The 11484-nt window shown below is 39.4% G+C and overlaps 2 protein-coding genes across 2 annotated transcripts; one reads left to right on the top strand and one right to left on the bottom strand.

Moving 5' to 3' along the window:
- Window positions 1-1555: 1555 nt before the first annotated feature.
- On the bottom strand, window positions 1556-2389 carry LOC104240227 (ADP-ribosylation factor-like protein 8a). The gene has a single exon (XM_009795007.2). It carries the CDS (start codon window positions 2270-2272, stop codon window positions 1718-1720), a length of 555 nt encoding a protein of 184 aa, XP_009793309.1. The 5' UTR covers window positions 2273-2389; the 3' UTR covers window positions 1556-1717.
- A 5624-nt stretch (window positions 2390-8013) lies between these two features.
- LOC138879386 (uncharacterized) lies at window positions 8014-9700 on the top strand. The gene is made up of 3 exons (XM_070158996.1): window positions 8014-8080; window positions 9261-9328; window positions 9380-9700. Exons 1-3 carry the CDS (start codon window positions 8014-8016, stop codon window positions 9698-9700), a joined length of 456 nt encoding a protein of 151 aa, XP_070015097.1.
- The last annotated feature ends 1784 nt before the right edge of the window (window positions 9701-11484 follow it).

Genomic DNA, 11484 nt, shown 5'->3' with positions numbered 1-11484 from the left:
ACGTATGCATACCCATTTGTTTGGCGCGTCAAAAATCATGTCACGCGAACGTGTACCTATTTGTTTGATGCATCAAAAATCATGTTACGCGAACGTGTCCACAATTAGTAACGCTTTATTATTATTAAGAAAGTTTAGTCAAAGTTGCACGAACGCATATTATGATTTTATTTTTAAAATCGTAACCATGTCACACGAACGTGTACACACTCATGATAATATATTAAACGTGACTAAAGCAAAACTAGGATATTCATCTTTTGAAACTAAACCCGAAACTTAATGTAGAGCTACTGATTTGTAAATAACTAGAGTAAGATGTTAGGCCCTTTTTATATGATCATCTATTGGGATATAAAAATCTTGCACCACACCAGAGTATAACGTTTTCATGCTTGCACCAACAGTTTGCACCTGATTCTCAACATATTTAACTGTGTCCTAATAGTTAAGAATTAAGCCACATACTCATAATATGGTCAAATGTTCTATCCATCCCAACAAACTACAAGCAACATGGAGATTCCAAGGAAAAAAAACAATAAGAGAGAAAGCATATATATCAAAGTATATGATACATCTGAAAGCAGTTAATAGTCAAAACGGATCACATTTACATACCTTGGTTACAAATCCATCTACCTCCTGGCACACAGCCTAAAACTTGTGGTATATGTTTCCAATCCAACTTTTACTTCTGATTTTCTCTATGGTGCAATGTAAGAGTTTTTTATAACACTAAATCCTGATCACACTTCAAAATGGTTTAAACAAAGCAATGTCCTAATCCAAAAAACAGTATCACATCTGTCCGAGCCAAACATTGAGCAGCGACCAAAAAGCTAACCGGACACGAATACAACGGAACCTCGAATAGAAACTCAGCACATCAATCGAACTGCCTCGACAAGGAACCCATGGAAACAGTCATCACAACTCAAATAGAAGAACTCGAGACTCGCCGGAAAAACTCGAATTTTGACATAAAAGGCTACTGTTTCGGGGTGATTCGGCGCTAGTTTTTTACATCGTTTTGGAGCTGTTTTTAGCTCGTTGTCGGAGTTGTTGGAGGAACATTTACGGCTTAAGCGTCACTCGAGTTTCTGGCCGGATTTCGGACTGTTTTTTGAGGTTGCTTCGAGATGGTTTAGAGGCTGGTTTATGGGAAGTTTTCAGCTCATTTTTTTAGCTTTATTCTGTTGGTTTCAATGGAGTTTTAGGGGGTGTTCAATGGAGGTTCATGGTGTTCGACAGCAGCTGGCGCTGGCTGGAATCGGAGGAGGTCGTCTGGTGTGGTGGCGATAGACTGGTGGAGTTCAGAGATGGAGGTGTAGTCATTTGAGGGGGTCGCTGGTTTCAGGGGTGGTCTGTCCGGCGATGGTGAGCTGCTGGCTAGAGACGTTGGATTTTGGCTTTGTTTCAAAGAAGAGGAGGAAGATTAGGGGTGTTCATGGAGTTCTGCGGCTGTCCCTTATTTTGTGAAGAAGATCATGAGCTGTTCTTTTTTGTTTTGTGTCTAGGTTTTTAGGTCCTCCCAATCAGAGAAAACGGTTGTCCTTTTTTTTTTTTTTTTTTTTTGTCCTTTTTTTTTTTTTCTTTCAATCGAGAGATAATTTAATTTACAATACAATAGCAGTCTGGAGAAACCAGCAGAAGGAATCAACAGCCTCACAAATTTAACATACGAAATCAGTAGCAGAACAAAGGGTGTCATCTTTTAACTCTTTGATTTTGAGTGCTTAACAAGCCAATCGATGACTGAGTCAATATTGGTGGAATTTTTGCATGATATCATATAACAGCATACCTCTCTGTCAGTTATAGATTTCAATCCCATTTCATCAGTCAAAGCCTGCTTGGACAGGGCTCCAGGCTTGTCAATCTTGTTTCCCAATACCAGCAATGGAATACCACTCAATGATGGCTTGTTCAACAGGTCATGGAGTTCACTTTTGGAAATGCTAAGGTTATCATGATCAGCAGCATCAACAACATAAACTATAGCTGAAACTGCACGACAGTATCTTTCCCACATACTACGGAATCTGGGTTGACCTCCGAGGTCCCACAATTTTATAGTGACATTACCTTTAGTCACTTTCCGCATGTTAAATCCCACAGTTGGTATCATATCTTCACTATATCCACCAGTAGCTATAACATTTACAAGTGAAGTTTTCCCTGCATTTTGCAGCCCTATCAAAGAAAGCTCCATTTCCTGTTTAAAGAAGAGGCTTCGAAGCCAATTGAGAAAAGCTTCCCACAGACCCATGGATTACGCGAAACGAGAGAGAGAGAGAGAGAGAGATAATATACAAATATAATCCCACTATAAACACCGATCTCTCACTCTCTCCCTCTGTGTATGTTTTGAATTGAGACTTTACCCTTCTCCCTCTGTTTATGTTGTCCTTGTCTGAGGGTCTAGGTAAGTTTTTGTAGGGGTTTTTTAGGTTAAGGGGTATGAGCCTAGGAATTATGGGCTCGGGAATTATGGGTTAGGTCCAAAAATTAGGTTTAAAAATGGATTGTTTGAGCCCAAATTTTATTCTTTCTCCGTGAACAAGACTAAAAATACAACCTCATTTACCAATTAATCCTACTTAAATAAAATAACTATTAAGATAAGACTAATCGTTAAAACAAACCTATTTTTTTGGTATTTTCAAATATCATATTAAAATAAAAATAAGGTACTATTTGTTTTGTATTTTTTAGTTTTACGAAAGGTATATAAACTACAGCAACTAAAAAGAAGAAATATTTTTTTTGTAATTTTCATTTTTTGACAAAATAAAGTAAAAGAGTCAAAACTAATTGAAATATCGATATTAGGCCTAAACTAAATATTTTACGCTAAAATGGGTGAAATCTCGGGGAGAGTCAAAAATCACATGTCTACAGTTCTCGCTATTCTTTTCCTTACCCATTGGCACACAAAAACGCTCTCTAAATTGTTGAATGACCTCCTCCGGTGCAAGAATGGCTTAGAGCCCATCCTCGAGGCTCATGTGAACTCTGAAGCATCGGGGATTTGGAGTTTTTGCTACTACACTTTGCACTCTTTTAATTCTGCTACTGGTTAGTGTTTAAACCTTCATAATTTTTAATTTCCTTCCTTTTTTTTGCACATTTATCTGAACTTTGGTTCAACTATTATAGTGTTCATCTTTGATATCATTCTGTGTTAATTGATGCCTGAGAATAGTCTACTGTTCATGTCATGCTTCACCATAATCTGCACCACGTGATCTCTTATCTCCTAGGATTAGTTCTATAACCATGTAGCATCTTAACGTCTTAATTTGGACTTCAATATTGAGGTTGTATGCTATTTTGCATGTTATGCTTAGATAATGCCCTAGCTCTATGAGAACCCTTTTACTTGAATGAACTTTCAATGAATCATGTGTATATTGGAGAGTATTAAGACCTTTTCAAACTCGTTCCATGCTATCCTGGATCTCCATCTCTAATTTTCTATGACTCTTGTGATAACATGCTTCCTTATATGTCTTGGTCTATCTGTTGTTCTCCCCTTTTTGTGGTTATCAACATACATATGATTCAACTGTGTTCAAGTGTTAATTAATGTGGCATTATGTTAGACTGAGTTCAATTTAGATCCTTAGATATGCACTAGTGCAACCTATGTATACTTGCAAACATGTCACTTCTCCTAGTTCCTATGATGTTTGTTTGTGTGATACTTTGCTACGTGCACCTTGTTGAACTTATCGGCTTGCTTGACTATTAGTAATGTATGTTCAATTCAGTGATCTTTATCTACCCTCCTTACTTGTTACTTTGACATTCTAAATTCCTATTCTTAGCTGGCTGAAAACCAAGGCTATCTAGGTTCTATTGTTGGCCTCCCTAGTGTGAGTACTGCTCGGGGTCCAATTGAGACCCTTGTGAACTCTAACATTCTAGAGTTAGGCTCTAGTCATTCTTCAACTTCTAAAAAACCTGTCCCTAATACCATATATCCCTATCATGTATTGTGTATTTGGTGTTGTAGCTCACTAAAGGGGTCAGAACTCCCCTATGGACCGGTGATCGTGTGGTATATTACACCGGAAATGTCTAAGGCCTAGCATGGCTGGGTATTTAATTTTGTATTTGGTCATGCTATAATTCTGTCTATTGCCATGTAATATTACTATTTTACTTGTTAATCAGGGTCTGTAATAATACTTTGCATAAACAACTGGGGTGTTAGTGACAATATGTTTGCTATATGTGTTGTTCGATTACATGAGCCCTATAGAAATCATGGTATTAGGAGAAGCACACACACCCTACTTGTTTACTATTCAGACACTATGTCTATTGTTGCGTGGTTATAGACAACATATCCATATGAAGTGAGCACTTTGCATGACTACTCAATTATTCACTAGAAAGCATGTCTATAGGATGTATAATGTATGCTTTGTCAACTTATAAACCATGCCAATAGGAAATCACACACTTCACTTAACTTGCCTAATACCTACACATTATTCAAAAGCATGATAGTTTGACTAAATATTTTATCTGCTCTTATGTCTACTTCTTTCTGATTATTAGATTTCATGCCTATAGGGAATGAATGCTAATAGAAGCCCTTTGAATCTGCACCACGCTCAATAAATATCATGCCTATAGGATTTTAATTACTTAAATTTGTTGTTACATTACACTGTCCATCTAAAAAGTATGCCTATAGGAGCTAAATATGTATAAAATAAGCTCAAACTGACAACCTTTAGAAAGCATGCATATAGGAGTTAAATATATGAGGATCAGTCCCAATCGTCAGTCTTTAGAAATCATGCCTATAAGAAATCACTACTCGCTCTTAAAACGTTGTTATCCACGCGATTATTAGGAAGCATAAGTAATTTTGAGCATTTCCAATAAGTTTTATTGTCCCTACTACGTAAATCACCTAGAGATCATGTCTATAGGTTTAATAACTTATAACATGTAGTCTCAATAAACAGAGTGTAATACCAAATACTCCTAAATTATATAGTCGCTTAGAAATCATGTCTATAGGTTTCATAACCCCACCCCCCTCATTATCTACAAATTAGTTAACTTGGTACAGCAGCACCACATATACGATATTGAATTCAGCATCACCTATAATCCATGTTTATAGGACTCTAAGTCTCAAATTCTTAAACTATGTATTGATTAAACTGCCTGCGTGCATTTGTTTATTTGTGTGTGGAGGCTAAATTTAGCCCATAATTGTGTTTACTTGAAGTCCAAATTGTTTTTTTGTGTCGCCTAGTTTATCATTTTTGAGCAGCCTAAGTAAAGTCTAGAACTACCCAAATAGAGGTCCAACGCCTCCTGGATTGTAGGCATGGGACGGGTAGTGCACGCATAGGGTACGAGTTATAATTGAAGGGTAACAACTTAATGATAGTAATCGGGTAGGAGGAGATGATAGTCTATGCCCGCTGAATAATACGAGTAACACCCCATCTGGAGGGAGTTACGAAGTATTATTTATGTTGCACGGGTTGATCCTTTAGGCTAAAGAACTTAGGAACCCCCCCCCCCTCCAATTTTCTTTCTTTTCCTATTAGAATTAAAATAGTTGTACCCTTTGTTCAAAATATGTTTATAATAAACTTCTTAAATGTTTGTGCTCTCTCTTCATTTATTTGATCACATAGACTAATTCATATAATTCGAGTTCGATCGGGAACAACAGTTGTGGACCTCGAAGAGTGTCTAACACTTTCTCTTCGAGGTAATTTTGAGTCCTTACTCGATCTTTGGTGACGCAAATTAGTCAAACATAGTTACTTGCAAATAGGTGCCCTAACGCACCTTAAACCCTTTAGGTGGCGACTCTCTCTTTTAACACCTTCTTTAAAAGAGTACGTGTCGAAACCCAATTTCACGAGAAAAAGGGGCGCGACAATAGGCACACATGGTGCGAGTTGATTACTATGTTGAGATATTGATACGCATGCTAGTAAGGAAATTAAAACACTTGCGATGAGGTAAGGTGGGGTTTATACGCGTTATGCTAGTAAGGAAATTACTTAAAGCCACGCGGTGAGATAAAAGGGCTAAAATATGCATAGCTATTTTGGAAAAAAATTTTTTAAAATAAATGCAAGGCTCACACGGTGATATAAGAAAGATTATGATTATGATTCATGAAATGTGAAGGAAAATGAGGTGCAGTGCCTCAATTGTGATTTTTGTCGTACATTTTATGCGAAAAGACTTGTTGATTTGAACGATTATTGTTTTTCCTTCATTTGTTTTTACTTGTATTTCTACGACACTTGATCACCTGTTGTTCTTATCATATGTTCACTTTGTGTTGTCCTTTATTTTCTCTAATTTTTTTGTGAGTCTTATATCATCTTACTGCTCTGTTGTCATCTATTTCTTTACCTTTTGTCATCGGCTTATGTTAAAGAATGTTCAGTTTTTCTTTGTCCAGTAGGTGTCTTGATCTGGCCTTGTTTCTACTCTACCTAGGTTAGGCTTGATACTTACTGGGTACTATTATAGTGTACTCATGCTACTGTTCTACATTTTCAATATGCAGATCCAGGTACATCTACTCGTGCCGGATGCCAGTAATTGACATGTTGTTCTGGAGATTTCAAGGTATATTTGCTTAGACACTCACAGGCCTCAGACTTACCTTCTTCAATTTCTTTACTACTATTATCTTTATTCCATATAGAGTTGTATTTAAAGATCATTAGTATATTCTCTGTAAAGCTTATGACTAAGTTCCACCGGGTTTTGGGAGTTATTTTACAATTCTATTATTGGGGTTTATTTATGATAGCTTAACAACTTAATTTGGTATTAAAGTTGTTATTCTTGCTAATTATCAATGTATGTTAGGCTTACCTAGTTTTAATGTCTAAGTGCCATCACGACATTCAAAGGTGGGAAATTGGTGATGTGGCAAGTTGTTATTAGAGATTTAGGTTTATTTGTGTTAGGAGTCATAATCGAGTATAGTAGAGTCTTGTAGATCGGCATAGAGACATCTCTACTTATCTTCGAGAGGCTATAGAACTATTAGAAAAAGTCCACTTCTTTGATTCCTTATCGTGTGAATTTGTTGATTTCGAAATCTGAGTCTTTGTCTCTCTATTCTCTCACTGATGGTAAGGATACGTACTGCTAGATTAGATGATCAGAGACCTGCACCCCTATAGAGCTGCACGAAGTCGGGACCAGTGCTGGGGTAGAGGCCAAGGAGGGGTACATGTTGTATCCAGAGAACCTGATTGAGCAGCGATTGAGGAGCCACTAGTAGCTCCGGTTGGGGGATAGGCACCTGAGGCACCTGTTGTTTCCCCTGGACTTCAGGAGACATTAGCATATATCTCGAGCATTTTCTATACTCTAGACTAGGCAGGATTAATACAAGTTGCTCCAGCTACATCTCAGGCTTGTGGAGGAGCTTACACTCTTATGACCGTACTCTAGAGCAGCATGTCCATATTGATTAGGTTTCAAGTATTATGGCAACACAACCCATTATATGGTTCAGCCTGAGGTCATGCTAGAGGCATATAGGGAGGAGGAGATGAGATTTTAGAGGTTCAAGATGTATGTTCCTCCTACTTTTAGCGGTGCATCTATTGAGGATGATTAGGGTTTTCTAGAGAACTATCATCGTATACTATGCACCATGGGTATTATGGATATGAGCGGTGTTGCTTTTACTGCATTTTAGCTGTCAGGGGCAGTGTATAGGTGGTGGTAGGCTTACAAGGAGGGTAGGCCATCCGATGCAGCCCCACTCACTTGGTCTTAGTTTTTAGAGATATTTTTAGAAAGATTGTTCCCCAGACTCTTCGGGATGCATCACGCATAGAGTTTGAGCAGCTACTTTAGGGGACTATGTTAGTGCCAGAGTATGCCATCAGGTTCAGTGAGTTGTCCTAACGTGCGTTAACCTTAGTTTTTAGAGTTCGAGAGCGAGTCCGTAGATTCATCGAGGGGCTCAGGTATGGTCTCTAATTCAGCATGGCTCGAGAGTTGGAGATAGATACTCCATTTCAGCAGGTTGTAGAGATTGCACGGAGATTGGAGGGTATGTAGGGCTGAGAGAGGGAGGACAAGGAGGCCAAAAGTCCTCAAGATTCTAGAGGATATAGTGCTGCCCGCACACCAGTTGCGGGTCCTTTATGGTAGAGGCTATATGAGCCGCCCAGTTTATTCAACACTTCTAGCTACTAGTAGTGCTCCGGCTATTTCGAGGTCTTAGGTTGACCATTATCGTCAGCCACTTTACAGTGCACCTTCTACTTAGGGTGGCTTCAGCGGTCAGTCTAACCGACCAGGCCAGAGTCAATTTCAGCAGTCACGCCCAGCTAAAGCTTGTTTTGAGTGTGGTGATACCAAGAATATGATGAGGGATTGTCCCAGACTTAGGAGGGGTGCACATCCAAAGACTACATAGGCTCCACATATTCCACAGCGTCCATATGGTTCATAGGCCATGGTTGTTGCTCTAGTTGCTGCTCCACCTACACCGCCGGCTAGGGGTGGATGTCAGGCGGGTAGGGGTCGACCTAGAGGGGAGGCTAGGCTCGTTTATATGCTTTTACTAGTAGGATGGAGGCAGTTGCATCGGATGTTGTCATCATAGGTATTCTTCTGGTCTGTCATAGGGATGCATCAGTTTTATTTGATCTGGTTCCACTTATTCATATGTTTCATCTTACTTTGCTTCGTATTTGGATATATCTCATGATTCTTTAAGTGCTCTTGTATATGTGTCCAATTCTGTGGGAGATTCTATTATTGTTTAACCTATTGCTACTCGGTATGGTAGACTTTGACATGATCTTGGGCATGGACTAGTTGTCTCCCTATTGTTATCAATCAATTTTGACCCCCATTTTAAAAATTAATTTACTTACACTTATTAGTTTTCAATAAATATGTTAACGATATTTTATAATTAATAATGCCTATTTTTATATTAATTAATGGTGTTAATTAGTAATTTATTAACTCTATAATTCTAAAAATATTATCTTTACTATTTTTCCATTTTTTAAACTATTAAAATAACCTTCATATTCATCCCATAGGTATATAATTAATTTTAAAAAGTTATTTTCTCAATTTTATTAGAAACGTAACCTTTATTTCAAAATAAATCCAAGTTAGTGTAGTACGTATGAAAATAAGATATTTTAATAAACAAATTAACTAATTACAGTAATAAGATTTGATGATTATAATTTATTTTATATTTTTATTAGAATTATTAAATTTAATTAAAGGAGTGAGTATTTTGGTGGATAGGGAACTTAGAGAGTCTGTGGTTGAGGTTAGACGAGTGAATGATTAATTGATGATTATTAAGTTGGTGGTCGGACAGTGCACCCTAAGCGTTGTTTGCGCCTATGCGCCATATGCGGGCCTAGATGAGGAGGTTAAACGACACTTTTGGGAGGGGTTAGATGAGATTATGCGTCAGGTACCACATGCTGAGAAGTTATTCATAGGAGGGGATTTCAATGGTCATATTGGGTCGACCGCAGGTGGGTATGACGGAGTGCATGGAGGCTTTGGTTTTGGGGAGAGGAACGGAGGAGGAACCTCGTTACTGGACTTTGCTAAGGCTTTTGGGTTGGTGATTGCAAACTCTAGCTTTCCGAAGAGGGAGGAGTATTTGGTTACTAGCAAAGACTCAGATTGACTCTCTCCTCCTCAGGAGGTGTGACAGAGGGTTGTTCAAGGATTGTAAGGTGATTCCAGGTGAGATACTCGTGATGCGACATAGGCTCTTAGTGATGGACGTTGGTATTATGGTAAAGAGGAAGAAAATGTCGGGTCGAGGAAGATCGAGAATCAGGTGGGGAGCCTTAACTAAGGATAAAGCCCAAGAATTGAAGGGGCGGTTGTTGGCTATGAGAGCTTGTAGGAGCAGTGGTGGCACGAGCACTATGTGGTCAACGACAACATATTGTATAAGGGAGGCTGCAAGAGAGGTGTTAGGGGTCTTGACGGGCGTCTCTGGCAGGCACAAAGAAGACTGGTAGAGGAATGATGTGGTACAAGGTAAAGTGGAAGCGAAAAAAGAGGAATACCGGACATTAGTGGGGAGAATAGGTGAGGAAGAGAGGCGAGCGGGCATGGAGAGGTATAAGGTATCTAGGAAGGAAGCGAAGCTGGCAGTCACGGAGGCTAAGACTCCGGCTTACGGTTGTATGTACGAGGAACTAGGGGAAAAAGGCGAGGAGAAGAAGTTATTTAGGCTGGCCAAGCTGAGAGAGAGGAAACCTCGAGATTTAGACCAAGTGAGATGCCTCAGGGATGATGATGGTAGAGTATTGATGGAAGATTCCCTGATTAAGAGGAGATGGCAGAGTTACTTTCAAAAACTTCTTAATGAAGTAGGGTATCAGGATATTGTGCTAGGTGAATTGGAGAATTCCGAGAGTCACAGTGACTCTGGGTACTGTAGTCGCATCAAGGTTGAGGAGGTCGTGGGAGCTATGAGTAAGATGAGTAGGGTCATAGCGACTTGGCCCAACGAGATTCCGGTAGAATTTTGGAAATGCGTGGGGAAAGCAGGTTTGGAGTGGTTGACTAGGTTGTTGAATGTTATTTTTAAGGCGAAGAGGATGTCAGACGAGTGGAGGTGGAGTATGGTGGTCCCATTGTATAAGAACAAGGGTGATATCCAGAGTTGTAATAATTATCGGGACATCAAATTACTAAGTCATACTATGAAAGTGTGGGAGAGAGTGGTTGAAGCAAGGTTGAGGATGACAGTGTCTGTTTTCGACAACCAGTTTTGGTTCATGTCGGGTCGTTCTACTATAGAAGCTATACACCTTGTTAGGGGGTTGGTTGAATAGTCCATATATAGGAAGAAAGACCTGAACATGGTGTCTATTGACCTAGAGAAAACGTATGACAAGGTTACTAGAAGTTCTCTGGAGAAGCTTGGAGGCAACAGGCGTGTCGGTTCCCTACATTATGGCGATTAAGGACATGTATGATGTGGCAAAGACTCGGTTTAGGATAGTAGGAGGTGACTCTAAGGCTCTTTTAGTTGTTATAGGGTTACACCAAGGTTCTGCGCTCAGTCTGTTCTTATTCGCCCTGGTGATGGACGCGTTAACACACCACATTCAAGGGGACGTGCCATAGTGCATGTTGTTCGCCAATGATATAGTTCTGATTGATGAGTCGCGAGCCGGTGTTAATGAGAGGCTGGAGGTTTGGAGACAGGATCTTGAATCTAAGGGTTTCAAGCTTTGCAAGACGAAGACGGGATATTTGGAGTGTAAGTTAAGCGCTGAGCCGGGGGGGAAGTGTACGCGGATGTGATACTTGAATCACATGTCATCCCGAGTAGTGGCAACATCAAGTACATTGGGTTGGTTATCCAGGGGGGAGGGCAGATCGACGAGGATGTCATACACCGTATTGGGGTAGGATGGATGAAATGGAGGTTAGAATCTGGAGTATTGT

The sequence above is a fragment of the Nicotiana sylvestris genome, chromosome 10 (assembly GCF_000393655.2).
Source record: "Nicotiana sylvestris chromosome 10, ASM39365v2, whole genome shotgun sequence".
Taxonomy (NCBI): domain Eukaryota; kingdom Viridiplantae; phylum Streptophyta; class Magnoliopsida; order Solanales; family Solanaceae; genus Nicotiana; species Nicotiana sylvestris.
This window is presented reverse-complemented; position numbering and strand designations above follow the sequence as displayed.